This window comes from Mus caroli, unplaced genomic scaffold (assembly GCF_978045245.1).
Source record: "Mus caroli unplaced genomic scaffold, Mus_caroli_1 scaffold_17, whole genome shotgun sequence".
NCBI classification, from domain to species: domain Eukaryota; kingdom Metazoa; phylum Chordata; class Mammalia; order Rodentia; family Muridae; genus Mus; species Mus caroli.
Window position 1 is genome coordinate 17146261 of NW_028227272.1, and position 25237 is coordinate 17171497.

Below are 25237 nucleotides of genomic sequence, written 5' to 3' on the forward strand. Positions count from 1 at the left end.
GCTCTGAATAAACTCTACTCTATACTATAATAAATAATAATAATAATAGGGGCTGGAGAAATGGCTCAGTGGTTAAGAGCACTGACTGCTCTTCCAAAAAGGTCCTGAGTTCAAATTCCAGCAATCACATGGTGGCTCACAACCATCCATAATGAGATCTGATGCCCTCTTCTGGGATGTCTGAAGACAGCTACAGTGTACTTACATATAATAAATAAATCTTTAAACATAATAATTTTATGTATTTTATGTTTATGAATGTTTTACCAGCATGTATATGTGTACCATGTATGTGCCTGGTGCCTACAGAGGTCAGAAAAAGACACCAGATCCCCTGAAGCTGGAATTATCGACAGTTGTGAGCTGTGGGTGATGAGAATTGAACCCTGATTGAACCCTGGTGTTCTGAAAATGTAACTGTATTCTTAACTACTGACCCATCTGTCCAGACTTTCAAGGGAATGGCCTTTTGTAGATACAGTGTCATCAGGTGGCAGTTGCCTGGAAGAGGGGTGACAGGGTTCTCCAGAAGGCAATATATGCTTTGATTCATCATCATAAACGTGTGTGTGTGCGCATGTGTGTTACAGTTTTGTTTTGTTTTGTTTTGTTTTGTTTTGTTTCACAGGTCCAGGAATCAGGGGGTAGGAAAGAGAATGTTTCTACTCATTAACACCCCTAGTGACCCTGTTTCCAAAAGTTCTGCTAGCGTAGAATTTTTGGCTCTAGATAGGAGTGTGTTCCTGGAGACACAACAAGCATTCTCTTAACCTGGAAGCTTGGGCTTTCCCCTGGCCACGGGGTCAACAGTGTTAAGGAACGGTGACTGACCCAGAATACCGAGGGATATTTGGTTACTTCTTCACAATGGAGGGAAGGACAATTATGTCTGGAAGCAGGAGAACCTTTGGGGTGTTTCTTGGTGTTACCATGCCCTGATTAAAGTCAATGGAAAACTATAACCCAATCTAAGTAGGATGACAAAGGGCTCAGACCCTTCAGAGATGGAGGTATATGTTACTCATCAACTAAAAGAACCAAAACCTGCTGAGGTGCTGTCTGGGGGAGCAGGGAATACAGACTGGTTAGGAGAGGAAGGTAGTCATACCAGCTAAGGACACATGACCAGATGCTAAAACAAACACTGTACCTGACATGAGTGTTTCTAATCTATTTTGTTAAGACTGTTTGTGCATATACACATACAGTAAGCAGATCTTTGTATTTTCTTTACATATAATGTAACATAATAGACTGAGATAATATTAGTGGCTATTAGTATATTCAAGTTAAAAGACACTGAGAGATAAAGCATTCGAGAGAAAATATATACCTAGCTTGCAGTTGTACGTGGGATAGTTAAGTCATGCCATATTTTGATATGGTGGCTGTTTTCTTTAGAAATGAGACATGACATAAGGAGATGTGACTGTCTCGAGTGGACGGGGGTGAGCTATGATGACTAATCTTGGTTAACTTGGCCATATCTGCTGGAATCAACTTACAATGCAGCAGCTAGGTGGGTCTGTGGGGACCTTGCTTATCTGTGGTACTTACTATGTTCCGGGTGCTTTCTTCTCCTGTACTTTGCCACATGCTCAAATATTCTGTTCTGAGACTGTGACTGAGAGCAAGTCACACTGAAAGCACTGCCTGTCCCAAGAGCAAGGCTGAAGCAAGCTTAGAAAGCTGGTTTCAGAGAGGCCTGAGACAATAATGACTTGTGTATCAGGAATTTGGTTTGTAAAGATGAAAGTGATCTTTGACAAGCTGCCATGTGCTGACCAAAGATTAAGTCTGGATCACTTCCAACATTTCTCCAGAGACCGGAGCAGTCCTTACCTGACCCTGTTCGTCCCACAATGCCTATCTTTTCCTTGGGCTTGATGGTGAAGGACACTTTCTTAAGGACCAGAGGGAGATTTTCCCGGTATCTCATTTCTGCATTCTCAAAGGTTACTTCTCCCTCCTGGGGCCAGTCATGGGGAGGAGCCTTGTTCTTGATTCTGGCAGGTGCTTCCAAAGAGAGAGTCTGAGGAGAGAACGAGTGCTTCAGATTCTTGTGGTGTAGCAAATCTTCTCAGAGAGGGCGAGCGTGGCAGCCAAAGTGGCTGCCACCACTGAACCCTGCTATAAAAGAATATTTTGACAGTAAATGTTCACAGCCCACAAATCAGACTGAGACACAGACATGGCTACTACCACAGTTTGCAACTGCGTGCTTGCACAACACTGCCGCCATGGACAGAAGGAAGACCTTTGGGTGGAACATGAGGCATTCCCATCCCTCAACAAGTTTCATTGGAATCCTCTGAAAATATTCCACTTGAAACAGAACTACATCACTGGCCTGAGTTAAAACTGAAGTAAGGTATTTAACATTTAGCGAACATCTAAATATGTTGGCCAATCCAAGAACTACAGACTGCAATTCCAGCTTTGCCAACCCATGGCCGTGTGACTCACACATGCCACCCACAGCTTCATGACCTGCTGCACACGCTACGCATGACATTGCAACCCACTCAAGCCATTTCTGCTCTTTAGTTCCTCATTTTCAAACTGTGCAGGACTGGCCCTGGGAACACATGCCTACAGTAAAAGGCTGTTAGAACGTCCTGTGTGATTTGTTTTAGCAGTCGTCCCTGTATTTTAAAACTTCTCTGGCAAATAGTCATTGACTTCACACCACTAAGGTGAAAAGCACAAGGGAGCATGCATGTGAGTGTGTGTGAGTGTGTGTGAATGTGTATGTCTGAGTGTGTGTGTGTCCTGAGTGTGCATGTGTGAGTGAAAGAACCTAGTGGGGAAACCCCCACTCAACTCCCGATTCGGCGTGCACCCAAAAAATCACGAAGGACCATCATCTTGATGTAAATACATGAGGACATTTAATTACAGAGCTCCAGACCGACATGCATCCCACACAGGAGATAACGGATGTCGGCCACGAGGCTCAAAAGCTAGGGGTTTTTATGGGGTAAGAGGCTTAGGGGTGTGGAATTCAGCATAGCGACACACTATTGGCTTATTTAAACATTAACAGAAAGATTACAGGGCATCAGGACTTTGTTCCTGTGGGCTGGGGGCTTATCTTTGTTCATATAGCAACCAGTTGATTTTACCCAGCGTCAAGGGGCAGTAGACAGAGGGGAGGTTCCGGCCAGGTGGTGTTGACCCAGACAAAATAGCCCTGCTCGTACAATCTAGCTGTTCTTAGGAATGTCTTAACAACAGCCCTGTCTGTTCTGCTTTGTTCTCGGCCCCAGGCTGGGGGCTCATAGACAACTCTTTTACATGAATCACAAGATACAAAATCTCATTTTCTTTCATGAGTGTGCATGAATGTGTATGTGTGAGTTTTGTGTACTGAGTGTGTGGTTGTGTGTGTGTCCTGAGTGTGCATGTGTGAGTGTGCATGAATGTGTATGTGTGAGTGTGTGTGTGTGTGTGTGTGTGTGTGTGTGTGTGTGTGTAGAGGAATGGAATGACTGTGCTGGGATTGGAATCTGGATTGAAGGCTGGCATCAGGAAAGCAATCTTCAAAAGAACCACTAGTTTGAGCAGCGTCCACTCTCCCTCCACTGTCTAGTATCCTGCTCTCTCATCAAGAGCAATGTTCCTCCGTGTTACATTATACACGTGTGCTCAGCACAGACCACAACACTGCACAGAACAGGTACATCACAAAGCTACCTGAACTTTTTATGAGAATAATCATTTGTTAACTTTAAGAAACAGCTGGGGCTGGAGAGATGGCTCAGCGGGTAAGAGCACTGACTGCTCTTCCGAAGGTCCTGAGTTCAAATCCCAGCAACCACATGGTGGCTCACAACCATCCATAATGAGATCTGACACCCTCTTCTGGTGCATCAGAAGACAGCTACAGTTCACTTATATACAAAAATAAATAAATCTTTTTGGGCGAGAGCAAGCAGGGACTGAGAGAACAGAGATGACTGGAGCAAGCAGGGCCAACTGGAACAAGCAGAGGTCCTAAAAATTCAATTCCCAACAACCACATGAAGGCTCACAACCAGCTGTACAGCTACAGTGCACTCACATAATAAATAAATAAATAAATCTTAAAAAGAAAGAAAGAAAAATCTGATAAAGTCAGGTGGTGGTAGTGCATACAGCCTTTAATCCCAGCACTCTGGAGGCAGAGGCAGGTAGATCTCTGAGTTCAAGGACTGCCTGGACTATAGAGTGAGTTCCAGAGGTTTTGGACAGCAGGGCTACACAAAGAAAAAACCTTATCTCAAAAATAAAAGAAAGAAAGAAAACTTATCTGACGGAGGCTAGCAAGATGGTTTAGCAGGGGAAGGTGCTTGCTGCCATGCTCCACAGTCTGAAGTGAATCCCTGGAACCCACAGATTAGAAAGAGGGCCTCAATCCCCACAGGTTATCCTCTGACCTCTACATGTGGACATATGTACCACACACACATATACAGATACTAACTAACCAAATAAATAAATACATAAAATGCATATTTAAAAAAATCTTCTAAGTAAGCCACACATGGCTTCACATATGTGAATCTCTAAAGCCCACACTTGGGAGGCTAAGGCAGGAGATCATGACTTCCTGGCTAGCCTGAGCTACACAGAAAGAGCCTGTATCAAAAGAAATACGTAAATGATGTCTTCTGATAATCAATGATGTTTATTCTCACATTAGTGAAGACACATCTGCTAGAACAGTTCTCAATGGGAAGAGCTCTGCAAATCCACCTGACCACCAGCCTCATAGACCATGAGCGGCGTTTGCTTCACTGTGAGTCATGGTGTAAATGCAGTGATCCTCAGGGTGGTTTACAGAATAGGTGATCTTGAGAAACATGCAGTCCCCACCAGCCCTGCAATACTTCTTTCTACATAAAACTGCTTGTAGAGTTGCAGGGAGGACTTGAGCAAGACAAACCTCAAGGCAAAACTGAGAGGCTGCAGGGGAGGGTGGGAAGAACCAATAGTCTCAGTAGCAGCCAAGCCTATTCATTTCTGTGGGTAGTATAGACTAGAGTTAGCCATGCAGCTTTAACACAGAGCCCGGCTCCTGCCTCAGAGACAAGGCCACACTAATCTGTTGGCCCAGTGCTCTGTGCACTCAGATGCAGATTTCTGTGCCCTAGATTTAGTTACAGTCTAGACCCGGGCATGGTAATGAATATTTGAAGAATCTCCTGTTCATTGTGGGATTAAAGAACACTCCCTAATTATCTCTGACTGGTTAATAAAAGGCTGAACAGCCAATAACTAGGCAGAGGAGAGGGAAAGGCTAAACTCCCGATCCCAGTCGGGGTCCCAGGGAGAAGAGCTAGAGAGAAGCCTGTGAGGATCCTGGAGAAGGGCCACGCATGAGGCAGGGGGAGAAAGGAGAAGGTCACCATGAGATCAGGTGTGGGGAAGAGTCAGCCAGAGAATCCGCCATGAGAACACATATGTAGCAGAGCAAGTCAGGGCAACTCACACTGCAATAACTCAGGTGTGTGGCTGGGGAAGTGGTTAGATAGCACAGTGTTAGGAATATGTGCTCAGTTATTGTATTTAACGGTTGTTGAATAAACTTAATAGGTCTCAGTAGAGATTATTTGGGTTATCGATTATTTTCTCCAGGTTAGGACAAATTTCCACCTTTAAATTTCATCCTCTACTAATCTCCATCAAAGGCCCAGCAAGGGATCCTGGCGGCCATCCTTAGTCAAGGAATTAGTCCAGACTATATATTCAAATAACATATTTTACTTTATTCTTTAATTTACTTCAGAAGCAGGGCCCAGAGCCCCCTGAGCTGAAATTGACCCGAATGCCCACTCCCTGAGGATACAGCTACAAAATACTTCCTTCCAAACCTAAGGCTTGGGGAACATTGTGGAAGAGGGGGCAGGAAGGCTGTAGGAGCCAGAGGACCAGAAACTTTGCCGTGAGATTGTGTCTCCTAGTGATTTCAGAAGCAACCCCCATAAGGTCTCACTAACATGGCTCCCCAAACATGAGCTGAACAAGAAGGACACCAGTGCACATGCCAAACTCCACAGGAAAGGCACTGAAAGCCTCAGCCCTGCACAAAGAACGACGGCAGCTGATAAAGCTGGAAGTGGGGGAGGTGGCCCTCCCAGGGAAGAGCACGCAACTGGAACTCTTCCAGTACTGCCAACCGGTCAGGCAGTCCTGAAGACATACATACATACATACATACATACATACATACATACATACACAAGCAACACTGTATGAACTCAACTAGACCAGATTAAGAATGAAAATGATGTATGGTTTATACTTCAGAAACAGGGCCCAGAGAGACCCCTGAGCTGCAACTTACCTGGGTGCCTCTTCCCTGACAATACAGCTACATACATAACACAAAGCTGTATTTGGGGAAAAAAATATATACACATGCAATTACAATTGATGGAGAAAGGGACTGTGAACTTGAGAGAGACTGGGGAGGGGCATACAGGGAGTAGTGGGGTGGACGGAAGAAAGGGTGAAATATTGTAACTTAAACACAATCTCAAATAGAAGTAAAAAAAATTAAGTATAGAAAATGGTGTATGGTTTTAATCAGTATAAGGAAAATGCTATGTAGCCTCCCATAAGCCTGAAGAAGGCTGAGCCAGAACTTGACCTTGTTGCCACTAAGAAGATTATCTAGGGTAGAGCCTTCCTCCCTAGATCACTCTATTGTTCTGCCACTGCCACTGTACTTCTTCAAGATACTGCTACCTGCTGAGAGGCCCCCCGGAGCTATTCTAGAGATTAAGCCCGCTCCAAGGATGAATTAGCGGGAATGGACTTCCCCCTCCCTGCCTTTTATAAAGCGTGTCCGCCATTAAAAATTTGAACCTTGAGCAGACTAGCATGTCTTGGTTCCATTATTTCTCAACCAGCCTAGGCTCCCTCTTCTCTTCCAGATTCCAAGATCCCTTCCAGGCTCGAACACGGACATGTGAGCCGCTGGCCGGCCCCAACAATGTTACATTAGCTTAACTGAAAAACAAGGTTTCTGAATGTGTCACTGTTAACTCTAGAAAGCAGTCAGTGCTTTCTAGAATTTATCAGTCTGTTCAGGAACTCTTAAGGTTGAGACTGCTGATCCTCAGAAGTGGGGATGAGACAGGTAGAGAAAGTGAGGCTCCTCACCCACATTCAGGACAGAAAGAACAAAAGAACTCCAAAAGGAGTCAGAAAGGCCTGCAGCATCCTGACCTTGATATAGTGGTTGATCCTCTCCACAGAAGTGAACCGTGCTTCTGTCTCCGATGCCAGTCTGACGGTGAACTGGAATAGTCCCGTTAACTGAAAGTGAGAGATAGGAGCGAAGAGAGAAGCCTTGTCAGTACAGGGCGGGCAGGCAGAGGGCGCTTCCTAAACCTGCAGCCGCCACACAGACCCAACCAGCGCCCACACATGCAGCATGAAGTCTCCAGCCCCAGTGGTTGTCTTGCACTTAACACCACACCCAATACCCTCATAGAACACAGCACTGAGCCACACCGGTGCACCATGCTCTTGGTTTCCAGTTACACATGTCTTAAGCTGTGTAACCGCTGAACCACCCTCAGCCTGTTACTGGCAACCAGAACACACGGAGAGTCCAACCTATAAGCAAGTAGGGAAAACACTTCCAGGAAGTGCTGTAAGAGACAGCACAGCCCTGTGCACCTTAGAAGACTGTGTGGCACACAGCCAGCTGGTGAGTCTAGACAAAAGCCTGGGCATCCACAAAGAAACCCTCTTTGGAGTTCATTTGCCTTATTTTTATCTTTGCAATATGTTAAAAAACAAACAAACAAACAAAACAGCCAAAATCACATAACAGGCCGGGTGGTGGTGGCTTATGCCTTTAATCCCAGCACTTGGGAGGCAGAGGCAGGTGGATTTCTAAGTTTGAGGCTAGCCTGGTCTACAGAGTGAATTCCAGGACAGCCAGGGCTACACAGAGAAACCCTGTCTCGGAAAAAAAAAAATCACACAACAGTACAATAGTATAATAACTCCTGAGAACCAGAATGTTCCCTGAATATATAATCCATTTATAGTCAATGCTGCTTCACGTACATTCCTAAGGGTTCCACTCCATTCTGTGAAGCAGAACCCTAACACTACCATGATATAGTTAAGTATTTCAGCTCATGCCTCTCTAAAATATAATGACTCTAAAAATACAGCTCCAATAACACTTTTAAAATTTGATAGAAGCCGGTGGTGGCGTACGCCTTTAATCCCAGTACTCGGGAAGCAGAGGCAGGCGGATTTCTGAGTTCGAGGCCAGCCTGGTCTAAAAAGTGAGTTCCAGGACAGCCAGGGCTATACAGAGAAACCCTGTCTCAACCCCCCCCCCAAAAAAAAAAAAAGATAGAAATTACTTGTGTAGTCTGATGTCAAACACCTTTAAATAGTCAGTGGTCAAATTCACAGATTCCTTTGGAGCTATTTGAGGTCCTTCAATCATCCCTCGGGATGAGACGGCTTATGCTTATTTATTACATTGGGAGAAAAAGAATTGTAAACAGAAAGTACAGTGAGCAGCAAATGGAAGCTGGTACACTACTCAGGAAAGTAGAAAGGTCCCAGTGATGAGACGGCGGTGAGCACACCTGTAGGTACACTTTCACATGTTTCCTTAGAAGATAATGTGTATTTCTTTTCTTTCCTTTTTTTGACACAGGGTCCTACTTGGCTGTCCTGGAACTTGCTATGTATGCAAGTCTGGCCTCAAATCATAGGGATCCCATTGTCTCTGCCTCCCAACTACTGGTATTGAATATTTCTGTGCTAGGCATGGTGGCATACAGTTTTAATCCCAACACTCAGAAGGCTGAGGCAGGCAGATTTATTTCTGAGTTCAAGGCTAGCTTGGTCTACATAGTGAGTTCTAGGAGAGCCACGGCTAAAAAGTGAGACTCTATCTTAAAACAAACACATGTATTTAATACACATAGCAATTATTTTAATTCTAGATTCTTCTCCCCAACTCTCTTCCCTAGTCAAGTGCCCACAACCCAGACACTGACCTGCACAGCATAAGAGATGGCAAGCCCCGCATAGGCTGAAGGGATCTGTCCATGCATGAGAACAATCATCAGCCCAGTGGTGGTAATCAGGGCAATGCTGATGAGGTCCAGCCGCACTGCCAGCCACCTCATTGCACAAGTGAACAGGAAAAAGGGAGCTTGGTTGTCATCAAGAAGCTCCTGATACCTGTGAGAAAGAGGAAAAGGATAAATAGAGTGCCACACAACCACCCGCATGGGCTGATGTCAAACCTCCAGTGGATCACAGAGTCCAGGGCAAGCACTTTCAGATCTTCAACCACAAGAATTACCTGGAAGCTTCAGAAACACAGGCTGCACATAGGAGGGCACACACAGGGCGTTCTAATGTTAGTCACCCTTTGAAAAACACTAAAACCCACACTAGAGATGTTAGGGAGGACAAGATGTGGAGGTGCACACTTTTTATCTCAGTATTTAGGAAGCAGAGGCAGGTGGGTCTCTGTGAGTTTGAGGCCAGCCTGGACTAAATACAGAGTTTCAAACTAGCCAGGGCAACATAGTGAGACCATGTCTTCCCGTCCATACCCCCACACCCCAGATATGGTTTCTCTGTGTAGCCTTGGCTGTTGTTGGACTTGATTTGTGAACCAGGCTAGCCTCAAATTCACAATGATCCTCCTGCCTCTGCCTTCCAAGAACTGGGATTAAAGACATACTCACCGAGACCATGTCTTTTAAAAAAGCAAAAAGCCTAGGGGCTGGAGAGATAGCTCAGAGTACTGTCCTTGCAAAGGGACTCCACACAAGGCAGCTCACAACCTCATGTAGCTATATACAGTTCCAGAGTTCTTAATGCCCTCTCCTGGCCTCCCAGGGTTTCTGCACACATGCAGGGTACATACATTCATTAAATTTATTACACACACACACAGGGAGAGGGAGAGGGAGAGGGAGAATTTAAAGACTTTTTTCGTGTGTCTGTGTGCAGAGTGGCATGTGTGTACCCGTGTGCTTGTGAAGGCATGAGGAATCTTCCACCTTATTTACTAAGGCAAGGTCTCTCAACCAAACTTAGAGTTGACCCACACAGCTAGTCTACCTCACCAGCTCACTGTTGGGATCTTGTGTCTTAGCCTTTCAAGGCTGAAATCACAGGTGAGCTGCCATGCCCATCTGGCAATCGCATGGGTTCGAAGGCCCCCAGTCCTCATGCTCGTAGAGCAAGTGCTATACAAACTACACGGCCCTTGAAGTTTTAGAAAGCTCACTACAAAAGTCAGTCTTTTCTTACCAATTTCCGGGTACCCAGTTCCTCTTTCCACAGACAGCTACTTACATCCTTTCGGAGATATCTAAACGCACACACATACACTCTCAAAGGAAGCATGTCATATATCCACGTTTGTCTCCTGGGCTGTGTTTCTATCTTCTAATTTTCTCAGAAAAGGTCTTAGCAAGTGGCTGAGTTTCAATCAAAGACAGTTCCATTGCATCAATAATACTTTTGGGGATGGATGAGCTTTTCCATCCCAAGCTCTGGCCTTGAATGACCCCTTGAGGTCATTCTACCTTAGAGATGCCAGTTACCCTCTGAAACCTTTGGCCCCCAGCCGCACTGACCTGTGTAGAAACTCCTGCCTTTTGTTGTAGGCATGGATGGTAGCCAGGCCCTGAATGCTGGATGTGATGTGGGAGAGGAAAGGAGACTGCGTGATATTGTCCAAGCGCTTTAGCTCACGAATCAGGACCCTGGGAGAGAATGGGTTCTGAGTCACAGCAGGAAGACAGCAGCGATGGCCTCATCTCTCCCTGAACACACCCTACTTACCTGGAGACAATGTGGAGAAGTGAGAAGAGGATGAGGAGAGGCCCCACCGCCACGAGGAACCATGGGAAGACTCCAGCAATCATTCCAACACAGAAGAACACCAGGATTACATTCTGGATAAACATCTCAGCCTGGAACGGCAGACGCACATCCACTGCAGAGACCACAAGAGAACAAAGTTTCAGACTCTTGGACCCCACAAACAAGGAAAATGGAGCTTAATAGGTTTTTGGGTTTTTTGTTGTTGTTGTTGTTGAAAACTATGAAATTCCTGAGGTCTGTATATTAACGTCAACATTTTATGAAGGAAAAACAAACCCAGCTGCTCTCACTTTCCTGTGAGTGGTCTTCCTCTTCCACCTCTCTTTCTGGGTCAGTTTCTCCTACTCCTGCTAAACAGTTCCCCACTATAAAGTATTATATGTCAACATAATAAAATACTAGCCCAGACAGAATACATGAAAACATGTACAAAGGAAAACAAAGATAATCTATCTTCTTACCAACACAAGAAAAACTGAAACATACGTAATCATTAAAGACTACAGAACCTTCAACAGCAACATCTCCTCTTTTTAGCTACGTTCCCTCCACCCCCTTCTTTGGGCGGAGGTATCTTCATGAAAACCACAATCCTTCCACCTCAGACTCCAGTGCAAGGACTGAACCAACAGGTCTAGCTCTTTTGTCTGTGTGTGTGTGTGTGTGTGTGTGTGTGTGTGTGTGTGTATCTGTATATATATGTTTGTGTGTGCTGTGTCTCTGTGTGTACAGGTATGCATGTTTGAGAGTATATGTGTCTTGAGTCTCTGTATGTACATGCATGTACATGTGTGTATATGTGCACATGTGTGTTTGCATGTCTGAGTATGCATGTGTCTATGCAAATGTGCACAATGAGCCTAACATGTGTCCAGAAGTTGAAACATGTTATGCACCAGTTCTGGTACTGAGCCTGCTCCTGGTTCCTTTTACCTCCGGCCATAGCCTTCCACTGGCTTACTGACCCCTCAAACAAGCTCCTCCTGAGGTTGACCACTGTGCAGGAAATAGATAAAAACTAACTTTGAGGGAAAAATTCTGAGCCCAATTCCCAACCTGGTCACCCAATAGCTGTATGATCTTGGGCAAACTACTTAACCTTTCTGGATATAACCTTCTTGTGTACTGGATGGGTGAAACAACAGATGCCTCACAGAGCTGTTGTGTGAATTAGGACAGGTACATAAAGCACCCAGTGCTGTTCATTGCAAGATGCAATACTAGATTCTGGATGCTGAATACTTATGAGTTCTGGTGCTGGCACAGACAGTGCTGCACACAAGAAGCCCACCAGAAGCTGTGTTCTAGGACTGCAGATATCCCTTCCAAAGCCCCTCTGCTCTCTCAACTCTCTGTCCTTGTGTTCAAGTTGGATTGGCAGAAAGAGAACTCAGGCAAAATACTGCTGATGTGTTTTGATACATATTGTAATGATACGTACTGGCCCCCAAGGCCTGGTTGCTTGGGACGCTTGAGGAATGAGAGAATCACACATACAATGTGACCTTGCTCCTTGATTTAAAATTACTGGTTAAATAAAGATGCAAACAGCCATAACTGAACAGAAGAAACATAAGCCAGGTTTGGGGATCCTGGGCTTGGGGTCAGATGAGACTGCAAGGAAAGAGAGGAAGGTGGAGAGAGAAGACGCCATGGGGTAAGAGTCTTAAAGTCATGGCCATGAGGGCCACCTATTGGAGTTAAGAGGAGCCCAGACAGAACATAGTAAGTAATAACTTGGGGTTATCAATAGGAAAGATTCTAATAGTATAGTTGGGTAGATGCCTGCCCAGCAACTGAATGATGAAAGGCAGGTAGAAGCCTCTGATTAAGATTAAATATATCCACAACACTGATGCAAAGGCCAGACTCTGTTCTCAGTCTTAGGAGAGACAAAGCTGCATATCTCTTTGTACTGAGGAGTTAGGGGGATAAGAGAGGGGTTGAGGGGGTTGGCACCCAGAAAGGCCAGAGGCAGCGAGCACTGGTTGTACTCCAGAGTGTAAGACAGGACCAGTGAGAGATACCTTCATCCATGTCTTTGGAAAACCTGTTGAGAATCCTTCCTGTTGGGGTAGTATCAAAAAACTTCATGGGGCTCCTAAGGATCCTTCGGAATAGTTCATCATGGAGCCGGGAGGAGGCTCTCAGTGTGCCCTGGGGAACAGAGACACAATAATCAGGCCCAGAGACCCGGGTACCCAAGGAAAGCTCACTTCCTACTCCTGTAGGTGACCACTGTGCAGGACATCCATTCCCAACACTGGGAAAGTACAAGTAGTCAGAAGTCACAGGTGACTAACAGGGTCCACATTATTCAGTGGGGCCACCCTACTGTACACATCCGCCACACCAAGCCTCTCCTGTGACCTGGAGAAGGGCGTGCACCACAGCCCACCCATGGTGATACCTTGACGAAGACAACTCCTCGAATGGCTTTCAAGATCAGCATGACTGCCATGGAGAGGGCGTAGATGCTGGCGTAGTACTGCATGAAGGGGTTGTCCTTCATGCTGTCACTCACGAAGCTTCTGTTCCCTTGATACACTGTGCTGTTCTGTTTGGATGTAAGTTACCATGGAGTAAGATTCCCGAGACAACTAGGTCACTTTCAGCTCAAGGAGAGAGATACAGAGAATGACCACGGGCCTGCTCATGGCAAACGCAAGGCAGTCTTGCTGGGCACTTCTTTCTCTAGTGGGTGAACACAAGGAGCTGGCTGCTGCACTAATTACTGACTAGCTCTTTAGCCCCAGGGTTACCCGGGGACTTTTTTTCTGTTCTGTGAGACTATATTATTTATCCATTCCCCAACCTGAGAACATCTTTGTCCACTGCTTTTTCTCCTTAAATTATCTTTTAACTGATACACAGAACAAAGTTACGCACATTACTAGGGTATCCCATGATGTTTGTAAGGGTTCTTTTTAGGAGTTTCTCTAAAACAGTCAGGGACTAGGGAGGCAAGGCCACATTATCAGACACAAAACTCTCAGCAATGTGTAATCTCACCCCGCTTCCTTGCTTGATCCAGTAGCTTAGCCACCAGGTGCTGAAGGCAGTGCTGCCCACATTCAGCATGAAGAGGACCATGATGACCAGGAAAGCCAAGGGGCCCCCTGCAGCCTGGATGTAGACCCAGTAGACTGACCAAGGCACAGAACCTTGCCCTTTCTCCTCCACCTGCACAAGCTGCCCTGGGAAAGAGGAAAAGATACATGACCTTAGAAGGGAATAGTATGCCAGAAAACTTTGCAGGAAGCTGTGGATGTAATTAAAGTACTACACTCTGCCCAAAGACCCATTTAACACTGAGTTTGGTCACAGACTCCGGCTTTGGTGGGCAGTGGGAAGACATACATAAGCCAGACAGTGAGGAACTGTGTAAGTTAGAGCCAGTTACATACACTGTTCTCTACTGTGAACAACTGCACAATGTTGGCACAAGTTTCAGGACCTGGGTCTGGTACTGTCCAACTGGGGAATCTGTTTTTCCCAAATGAACTCTATTGCTTTGGCCTGTCTAGGGAATTTCCTCTTTATAGGGCTCTTCCTCTCATGCTAAGGCATGTACACAGCAGCGTAACAGAACCTTTAGCCTCGAAGGGCACGAGATTAGAACTGCCTCCTCGCCATCAAAAACATTCAGTCACTGAACACTCTGTCAGCACCATCTACAAGATGAGGTCTCAGAGGGACCTCACCAAAGACAGTGTCATAGTTTGCAGGCCAGGCCAGTGAGACATAGGAACATAGGAACACTAAATGCAACAGCAGAGTCACAGTAGGCCACTTTCCTAAACCTTCATGCGATAGCTAATATGATGTTTTACGTTTCAATCACTGTGCTTAAGAAGTCTATAAAACAAAACTACCTCTTGGTAAGTTTTCAAACCCAGGAAAGTGGCTGAGGTGCTTATTTAATACATCAAAGCAGACCTGGCCTCCAAGTTCTGTATCCCTCAGTCCCTTACCTGTTACAGGGTACAGATGGCACACCCCACTCTCGACCCTGAACTCTCAAGCCCAGGAGTGAGGCTGCCCATCCCCCAGAGGTTCTTCCCAGTCTAATCCAGGCATTTTTGTTATTCACCCCTTTTGTAGCTTTGGCCTCCTGGGTGATCCTGGCTCCCCTCTCTTCCCTCTCCTGTCCCTCTCCTCATTCCCTCCCACTTGGTTCAGTCATGACCACTCTGGACTCTCTCAGACATGTCTGCCTCTGACTGTCTCTTTTTTATCTATAATAAACTTGCTCCTACAGCACACCCAGAAGCAGTCAGGTCCTTTCCTTGCCTTTTCTCTTTATCATTCAGCTCTAACTAAAAGCTACACTGGGCCAAAGGGAGGTAGCTTCCTAGAATGTTAAGGGCTATTCTTATCTTTTTAACAAAATTGTTATGCACAAGGTTAACCTGGCTTCTGCAAAAATGTGTGCTTATACTTAAACAGAATGTAACCTTTCACTTGCAGGATGTGTGCCTGCACAGAAATGGAATGTAACTTCCTTTGCCTTTACAACTTTCTTTTCTTTCTTCTTTAAATTATTTATTCCTTTGTTTATGTAAATGAGTACACTGTAGCTGTCTTCAGACACATCAGAAGAGGGCATTGGGTCCCATTACAAATGGTTGTGAGCCACCATGTGGTTGCTGGGAATTGAACTCAGGATTTCTGGAAGAGCACTCTTAACCACTGAGCCATCTCTCCAGCCCTCGAGTCACATTTCCTGTGACTCGATGCTGCACCCTGGGAATCCCAGTGCTGGATGCTGTAGTCCCAGCAGGCTAGTATCTAAATAAAAAGCCTCTTTGGTGAATCTCTGAACAACCCCAGACCCATACATAACATAAGTCACAAACCTCACAAGGAGGCAGGTAGTTCCCACCCAGGACAGTAATTATCCAACAAGCAGGGTTGTACCCTGGACCATCTTGTAAAAACAGGCAGATCACCTGAGAACCAGGACGGGCAAGAAGCACTCTGACTAGAATTGCCCAGGTATTCCTCTATTTAATCCTAAAGCTCATGTCAGGCCACTACGAGTGAACTTGGGGTCACTGGACCCTGTTATCCGCACCCCTTCCAAAGGCAGTCACACTGAATAAATGTTCTCTCTTGATTTTCATCATTACCTGGTAAACTCAGGACTGTTGGCTGAACCATTTATTGGTGCTATAGAACCCAGGCTTTAATCCTAAAAACTCCAGTTATAAGGTAAAGAGGTGACTCAGTAAAGAGGTCATTAAACAAACTGCATTTTCTTCTGATGTCAAAGGTGATGTATGGTTCAGATTCACAGCCATGAAAATGCCTACATCATACAAACAGCCTCTCAGACCCCAATCTGGTAAGAAGTCCAAGCAAGAAAACTGCCGCCTGTAACTTGTGTAGAATTCTCTGCAAACACTGCCAGGACCAGGCAATAAGCCCACTGCTCTAGCACAGACTCTGAAAACAAAGCACTCGGCTTTATTAACTCCAGCTTTAACTGTGACTCCAATTGTAATAAACATAGTAAAAAAAATGCCTTTTAGACATGGAAAAATAGCTTCAGACATATAAAAATCCCCCACTACACCAAAGGCTGCATTTGATAACCAGATACAGTCCTAGAACCCCATGATGCCCAATGCACAGCATTTAAACAGAAACCAAGAACAATGCTCTGCACATCTCAAGAAATACCACGTTGATCTGCTCTGTGGGGGAGACTCCCCGGGGATCCTGACCCTCAATTCAGAGACTTCTGCTAGAGACTGGACCCGTCCTTCAGCTAAGACAATCAGTTCTTGCTCAGGACACCAAAGTAAGTACAGAGGCGAACAGAAGGGAGGGAGGGAGGGAGGGAGGGAGGGTCAGCAGGCTGACTCAGGATGATTCAGCACTATTTACCCACAGCAGACTCCATTCCTTGCATGAAGAAAGGGCAAAGGACCAGAGGTCAGCTAACTTCCCTTGTTTGAGCACACCCAAGGTCCCACACCTAAATTATCTGGGGACTTTGTTATTCTAGAAATGTAACACAGTGACAGGAAGTGCTATCTCCACCTGGCATTTTTCCTGATAAACCTGTCAAAAATGTCCTTACCTTCCTCCGACTTCACTGCCTTCTCCTTCTTCACTGACCCTGGCTTAGGGCCCTTGTCTTGTGATTTTTGTGAACCACTGGCTTCCTTTTTCGAGTTAATCTAATAACATAAGAAAAAAAAACTCCAGTCATAAGATGTTCATTCAGATGAATGTCTAACGGACCCACACTAGAGAAGCAGTCATTGACTAATAACAAAAATGTGACACACCCAAGTTCTTATTTATTTTTTGATACTAAGCATCTGGGTCAGGCCTACACTGACCCTGATCTATCTCAGTCTCCTGAGTGGTGGGAGCACAGGCCAGACACTGTGCCCACACACCTGCTTTCTACACTGACCCCGATCTATCTCAGTCTCCTGAGGGGTGGGAGCACAGGCTAGACACTGTGCCCACACACCTGCTTTCTACACTGACCCTGATCTATCTCAGTCTCCTGAGTGGTGGGAGCACAGGCCAGACACTGTGCCCCACACCTGCTTTCGAGACAGGGTTTCTCTGTGTAGCCCTGGCTGTCCTGGAACTCACTTTGTAGACCAGGCTGGCCTTGAACTCAGAAATCCGCCTGCCTCTGCCTCCCGAGTGCTGGGATTAAAGGTGTGCACCACCACTGCCCTGCTTTCTTAAGACATCGTCCTACAATAATCTACACTAATTTCCTGTACTAACAATCTCTTAAATGTTTTGCAATCCACATTCCTACGCTGTTAGTCCACTGACATTTTTTGTCCACTGAGCTGGTCGAGACCTTACCTCTCAAAACAAAGAGTTCACTACATTATCCTCTAATTTGTCCAAGGGATAAAGTCACACTGGAGTCACGCCCATTCCTGCATCTCTGACCTGCCACTTTCTCCCTCTGCAACCACAGAACCCCAAACTTGTCTGCTTGCTTTTGCACTCTGCACTGGTGGGCTGTCAGGTCCTTTCCCGTTTCATGGCTTCCCATGGCTCCACTCAGCAGCCACACGACTTCCCATCATTCCTTAGCCACAGTTCAACTTCCCACTGCTGTGCCCTCTTCCCCCTCCTCCTTTCAATCTTAGTCAAAGCTGCCCCTACCCGGATGTGTTCAGTTTGTGTAAGGTGACCTACATTCCCCTGCAAAAAAGCTCACATGTGCCCTCAATACTCTGTCAGCACACTGCAGTATCTGATCAGTTACCTGTGAGAGCAGAAAAGCGCTGGTCTGCCCTACAACACCTAACATCCACCAAAGACAGAGGTCCCCTACTCAGTACCTGCTGCCAGAACCACCCACCAGAACAAGGCCCGAGGGAATCAGTGACCATTCATCAAACTGAATCTGTGAAACAAACAAATGACCCCCATAAAACCATTAAATGCTTTCCTGTTACATTTGCCAAGGCCCTGTTATATTTTTAGAAAATTTCCTCCATATAGGTCACTGAATTCCATTTTACATGATATAGCATACCCCCAGCAGGCTTGCCAACTAGACTTTCTAAACACACAGTGAAAATTTAAAAATATGAAATCTATATAGAGCTAAATCTGGGACAGAAGATAAGGCTCTAAATATATTTCATACAGTCCACGAGTAAATGCGCTGTCTGAAATGATATTACCTTCTGTGGACTACTTTCTGGGATAAGTGTATTACATATTACTAAACGCAGCAACGGCAAGCAACCACTACGATGCGTGTGTCAGGGCTCACAGTATTCTCTCCAGCCAAACAGTCCAGCGGTTCAGTATCTATTTTTCGCTTCTTGGACAATTCAGTATTTTAGCTTCTCTCCCTCTGACTTTCCTCTCAAGTTTACAAAGACAAGGCAACAATCTGAAGAGTGCAAAGCTTCCCAGAAGTCATAGCAGACCATAAAACTTAAATCTGTACCACAGTGTCTCTTGGGATGTCACTGGTAATCCCAGCAAGGCAGGAAGTCTACCACAAGGTCTAACCAGCCAGTTAAGCAACAGTAAGCTGCACTGCATGGGATACTGCAAAAGCAAACCACTGAGGTGACAGGAGAGGAAGACCCAGGAACATCCTGCAGCAACCTCCAAGCCCAGCCTACTTCACTCCCGGGACCCTAGGAGAGAGGGGCACTGACAGGAAGGAAACAGGTCCTCTGGGACTGCTCCACGCTGAGTCTGTCTAGCTTGGAGTTCCTGTGATGGGCTGAAAGCTGACACCTCTGGGTGCTGCACAGGAGGTGGACACAAACTGGAGAACCGAACTATCCTCGTCAGCAAGCTGCTTAGCTCACTTGAGCCCATTTTCTCCTCTCTGAGAGTGGGAAAGGATCATATTTGGCCATACAACTCTAATAAAATGTCTAATGAGATGGTATCTAAAGTATTTAACCCAATAACCTCAGTGCCAAATCAGGATCCAAGATACCATGAATTATTTCCAAACACACACAGTATGTAACTCCCTTCCCTAAGTGACACCTTGTTTACTTGTATGTCCACAGAGAGCCTCACACTGCTTTAGTCGGTTTAAGGAGCGAACCTCTCCCCTCTCCCGCTCCTCATCCTGCTCTTCCACAGGAGAAGGAGCAGGTGAACACAGCACACAAGTGTGGTCGTGGGAACCCATAGGCAAACAGAGTTAAACTGGGCTCTTCTGGCTTCCGTGCCATCATGTCTGCCTGTGTAGAAATGAGACATACAAACGCAGTAGGCCTTACCTCAACCGGGGGTGTCTCTCCCAGCAACAGGTTATTAAAAATCGTAGCGTAATCCCCATTTAAGTTCATCAGCTCCTCGTGGGTACCTCTCTCTGTGATACAGCCTTCTTTCATGAAGATCACCTCATCACAATCGACCAGGTACTGGAGACAATGGCGAGGAAACACAAATTGCTGACATTCCTGCAAATCCATTCAAACCTCCAATCTTATCTCAGTCTGTTTCAGACAGAGATGCTTTGGCTGCCCATCTGACAACATGAGACTATTTCAGGTTGTCAAAATAAGATACCACTGGGGTACAGTGGACCAAGACCTGAATGCATACAGCAGACTACCCCCGCCAAACAACCAATCAGCAGTCTACAGTCTCAAGACTGAGAGCCTTTGCTTTAGCTTACTGTGCCCTATGACACAGTCAGACAGAGTTTCTTGTGTCTTCTGGTGTTGAGGTTTGGTCTTTTGCCATCTATTATAATGCTAAGGGAGGGCTCCCAAGACCTGGTTGTCCCAGAAACAAGAGAGTCCACACATAGACCTTATCCTCAAGTTATTTCTGATTGGTGAATAAAGATGTGGACAGCCAATAGCTGAGCAGATGAGACATAGGAGGGGTTTAGGGTTCCCGGGCTTTAGGGTAGGGGAGAACAATAGGAGGAAGAGAAGAAGGTAGAAGAAGAGAGAGAAGCCACCATGGGGCAGGTGAGTCATGAAAATGCCATCCTGAGGCCGGGCGTGGTGGCGCACGCCTTTAATCCCAGCACTCGGGAGGCAGAGGCAGGCGGATTTCTGAGTTCGAGGCCAGCCTGGTCTACAAAGTGAGTTCCAGGACAGCCAGGGCTATACAGAGAAACCCTGTCTCGAAAAACCAAAAAACAAAAAACAAGAAAATGCCATCCTGAGGGCTGGCCAATTGGAGATGAAACATAGTAAGTAATAACTCGGGGTTATCAATACCAATACGGATTAGACTCTAGTAGCATAGAGGGTATACATGCCCAGTTCTTGTACTGATTAAGGCTATTGTAAATATAAGGGTTGAGTGTGTCTTTTATCCAGGAGCTAAATAGCCAAAGGCAGGATGGAAACCCCAGGACAGGACTAGATAATCTCTACAACATTGGGTGGTGGAGCTACAAAAGCTTCCCAGGACATTTTATATCCTGGCTGAGTATGGTATAGCATAGGCCTTTGATCCCATACTCAGGAGGAAGAGGTGGGTGAGCCAGCCTAGTCTACAAAGCAAGAGACAATCAGTGTCTCTTAACTCAAATCCTTTCACTGTGTGCAGAAATATATAGAACTTACAAAAAAGAGAAACTGGGCCCCAAACTTAGGCTGTCAGCTCGGACAGTGATAATCCCAAGTGGGTTTCTAATGCCTGTCGTGACTGATGGGGAGAAAGTACAAACTGCGTTTGTTGTTCTCACCGACAGATGCCACCTCAGTGCTTCCTACCACTAACTCACTTCCAAAGTCTACTTCTATCTGCTCTTCTAAGCCCTTTAATTTGTAGGTCTGCTGCAGAACCAGTGTGTTCCAAGGACCCCCGATTCAGATGGCCACACAAAGGACTGCTACGTTGGCTATTTGGTGAGGAAATGAAAACAGTTAACTCTAGGAACCTCTGGCCCAAGCCCTCTTCATTACCAAGCCCACATGAGCAGCCTAGGAGACAATGTACCATACCTGTAACTGGTGTGTAACAAACAGAACCGTCTTAGACTTGAGGCGCTTCCGGATAGCACTGTTGAAGATGTGGTTGCCCACATGGGCATCTAAGGCACTGAGGGGGTCATCCAGGATGTAGATGCTTCTATCACTGTACAAGGCTCTAGCAAGGCTGATTCTCTGGCGCTGTCCACCACTCAGGTTGGCTCCTCGCTCTCCAATCTATGAACCCAAAAGGAAAGCCTCTGTCTTAGATCTAGAAGAGCACTTAACAGGCACCCCAGTCATCTTTCCTCTCCATTTCCAAAGCCTACACAAACTGCCTGTGTGAAACTTCTAGGGGCTGAGGAAGTCACCCTACAACTATCAATGTGCCAATCAGATATCTATGTGGCTTTGACACTGCCCCAGGTCACCCTCTTCTCCAGAAAGAATGCCTCAAAACAAAAAGCACCCTTGCCTAAAACTCTTTAAGAACCTTGAAAGAATCTAAACACTGACAAACAACCACGGGTATCCTGAGATTTAAAACAAAGTGTAAAATATGAACCCACATGACATCATGCTTTGTCGACATGAAGCCTGCATCATCTCTTCTAGGACACTCCTCCACCCTCTTCTAATTCTACCCACAAACGAGGGCCCTTCTTATTCTGTGCCAATTTATCTGGGTCTCTGGCTCCCTTGACTAAAAGCTTCTTATGCATACAGACTACTGTCCTACTCCTTTATATCTGGGGAATGTGTCACTAGCATGCACACCTGACAAATGCCACCATCTGAACAAATTAATCAATTGCCAAATGCTACCTGGTTTTCTGTTGCTTTTTAAAGTGTTATCTTTAGAATAAAAGCAAACAAAACAAAAGACAAAAAATGCTAATGATCAGAGGTTCTCACATTCTGTATGTCTCTGGATTACCTGCAGAGGTTATTATAACAGACTACCCTAACAAGGCATTGCTTGTAACAAGTTCCCAAGTGGCACTGATACCACTGATCTGGGGACCAAGAGTTGAAAACGTAGGAACCATTACCAAATCTGATTTGAGGGTTTAACTGAAGTCAGTTAAACAAAAGTGCCAGGCCAGAGGCCACAGGACAGGTTACAGGAGAGAAACATCACCAAGGAAGCACACAGCAGGTCCTGAGACAGTGCTCAAGAGGAAGCTCAGGACAGAGGAGAGGAGAGAGCATCCTAAGGCTCTTTCTATCTAGTGAAGGCAGTGGAACCTGGGAAAGAAGCTCAACACGCACTTGTTTGACTTGCAGTTTAAAAAATATCTACACAATTCTTTCCACCACCCCACCTCCCAGGGGGAGTCTCACAATATAGCCTTAGCACCTGATATGTAGACCAGGATGCTTCTGCCTGCCTCTACTTCACAAGTTCTGAGACTAATGCATGCACCACTATGCGCTGCTAAAAAAAAATAATTAAGGGTAGCAAAAACAAAACAAAACAATTTGGAATCCAAATGAGATATGCTTAAGATTTGCATGGCATATGAAATACATTAGTACTTAGGTATATAAATACCTAAAACAAAGCCGGGCGGTGGTGTCGAACGCCTTTAATCCCAGCACTCAGGAGGCAGAGGCAGGCGGATTTCTGAGTTCGAGGCCCGCCTGGTCTACAAAGTGAGTTCCAGGACAGCCAGGGCTACACAGAGAAACCCTGTCTTGAAAAACAAACAAACAAACAACCTAAAACAAGCAAGGCTGACATCCTTGCGCTGATCAACAAAAGTTTTACTAATAATGGCTCAGTGAAAACAGTGCTCCCTCCTCCCTGTGTGGTTCTGTCTGAGGAGGAGCTGTCCTAGGGAGGGATTCTAGCATGTCTTTGCAAAGCCTTCCAAAGCCTCTCCTGCTAACTGTGCTACAGTGGCTATCAAGGGCAGAAAGCTTGTACCTCAGTCAGGTCGCTGTTGGGGAGAATGGCCAAGTCAGGCCGCAGGCAGCAGCTATTCAGCACTGAGTTGTATCTGAAGGACACAAAGTCACAGAAAGTTAGATACTTGGTTACAAAGAAAAGCCTACTGATGGGCTGCCTTCTCTCACACATAGCCAAAGGAACAATGACAGAAACCAAACATAGCTTACCTCTCTTCATCAAATTCCTTCCCAAAGAGAATGTTGTCTCTCAGAGTGGCATTGAGAATCCAGGCCTGTTGGGCCACATAAGCAAAGGTCCCACTGACGGCAATGCTGCCCTCCAAAAGCGTCATCTAGGGAGACAGACATCATCCAGTGGTGTAAATCAAAACATCACCGTAAACAAACACACAGCACCCACACTGTCAATGGAGACTAAGTATTGGCTGTTGCTAGGACTTAACTCCAGATCACACATTTTTTTGTTCTTTTTTTTGTTTGTTTTTCGAGACAGGGTTTCTCTGTATAGTCCTGGCTGTCCTGGAACTCACTTTGTAGACCAGGCTGGCCTCGAACTCAGAAATCCGCCTGCCTCTGCCTCCCCAGTGCTGGGATTAAAGGCGTGCGCCACCACGCCCGGCTCATTTTTTTGTTCTTAAGACAGCTACAGCAACAGAGAACATGGATGTTATGCTTACTTACTGACTGCACACACCCTGCAGCTGCTGCATACTCTCTAACTGAAAATTAATGTCACTATAAAAGTATAACTCTGATGGCTGGTCCTGACTATCAACTTGACTATATATCTGGAATAACTACCACCCAAGCACCTGAGCACATCTGTTTGACATTTTCTTGATCAGATCATTTGCTATGGAAGGATCCACCCCAAAGTGGGCCACACTCTGGTGCCAGCCCACATGCAAGAAATGGAAGAAAGATGTTTTCCCTTCTCGCCTGCTCGCCCTCACTCTTGTCATGAAGTTGATCATCCTGTTGCTGAGGCTTTCTTTCAGTGATTAGAACTATTTCTCTGGAACTCTAGAACAGACAGAAAGGAGCTGGGACATTCAGTGTCTGGGACTGAATAACTACCAGATCCAAGGCCTTCCTGTTGGGGGAACAATCTAGTGAGATCCCACGGACTGTAAGCTTCCCTAACAAATCCTGTGACTGTAAGCCTGTGTAAACATGTCACCGGCACACACACCTGATAAATGTCACTATGTGAACAAATGAATACATCAACGGTCAAATGACACCTGGTTTTCTGTTGTATATATACTTATTTATTCTATCAGTTCTGTTTGTCTAGGCAACCAAAACTAAAACAGATTGTGGTACCATGAATGGTTCTAGAGAAACAGACTTAAAGATGAAATTTTAAGTACCTGGAGTCGGCTTTCCAGTTTGCTAATATCTACAGTTACTGAAGCCTCTCCAAGAAGCATAGAAATCAGCACAGATCTATGCTGTGAACTCTTAGAAGAATTTATCAAGATAATCAATACACTTGATTACCCTGATTCACCTATTGTAAGAAGCAAGGAATTTAGTGACTCGATATATAAAACTTTTGATAATTTGTGGAAAAATTAGAAAAAGAATGATGCTGGCTGGTTGCTTCTAGCCTATCTGGGTAAACTGACAACAAAGGAAAAGAATGAGCCCAGTGAGAAGAATTAGCCACGTTGTAGCATCTTGGGATCCAGGGCAAAGAAAAAGAACGAATTCAGTGAAACAAAGAACCAGCTGGAGATCAAATAAACAACAGTCTAAAGCAGCAGCTTTCAGCCTGTGAGTTGGGACCCCATTGGAGGCTGAGTATCAGACATCCTGCATACCAGATATTTACATTACAATTCATAACAGTAGCAAAATTACAGTTATGAAGTAGCAACAAAATAATTTTACAGTTGGGGTCACCACAACATGAGGAACTAAATTATAGGGTCACAGCATTAGGAAGGCTGAGAGGCACTGGTCTACAGGTTTCTAAGTATGCAAGGAGAATCTGTTCCATATGATGATAGAAAATTAAATTGCAACCCTTATTATAA

General features: G+C 45.4%; 1 protein-coding gene across 2 annotated transcripts in view; it reads right to left on the reverse strand.

Moving 5' to 3' along the window:
• Positions 1-25237, reverse strand: part of Abcc5 (ATP binding cassette subfamily C member 5) — a 95900-nt gene that overhangs the window by 23789 nt on the left and 46874 nt on the right. For both annotated transcript variants that reach the window (XM_021184648.3, XM_021184649.3), the window contains exons 13-25: positions 23403-23527; positions 23212-23284; positions 21315-21518; positions 19626-19769; positions 16964-17063; positions 13888-14072; positions 13286-13432; positions 12903-13032; positions 10834-10987; positions 10626-10754; positions 9024-9210; positions 7216-7305; positions 1843-2032 (exon numbers count right to left, since the gene is read on the reverse strand). In XM_021184648.3, the coding sequence (XP_021040307.1) occupies positions 1843-2032; positions 7216-7305; positions 9024-9210; positions 10626-10754; positions 10834-10987; positions 12903-13032; positions 13286-13432; positions 13888-14072; positions 16964-17063; positions 19626-19769; positions 21315-21518; positions 23212-23284; positions 23403-23527 (1858 nt within the window). The remainder of the gene's footprint in view (positions 1-1842; positions 2033-7215; positions 7306-9023; positions 9211-10625; positions 10755-10833; positions 10988-12902; positions 13033-13285; positions 13433-13887; positions 14073-16963; positions 17064-19625; positions 19770-21314; positions 21519-23211; positions 23285-23402; positions 23528-25237) is intronic.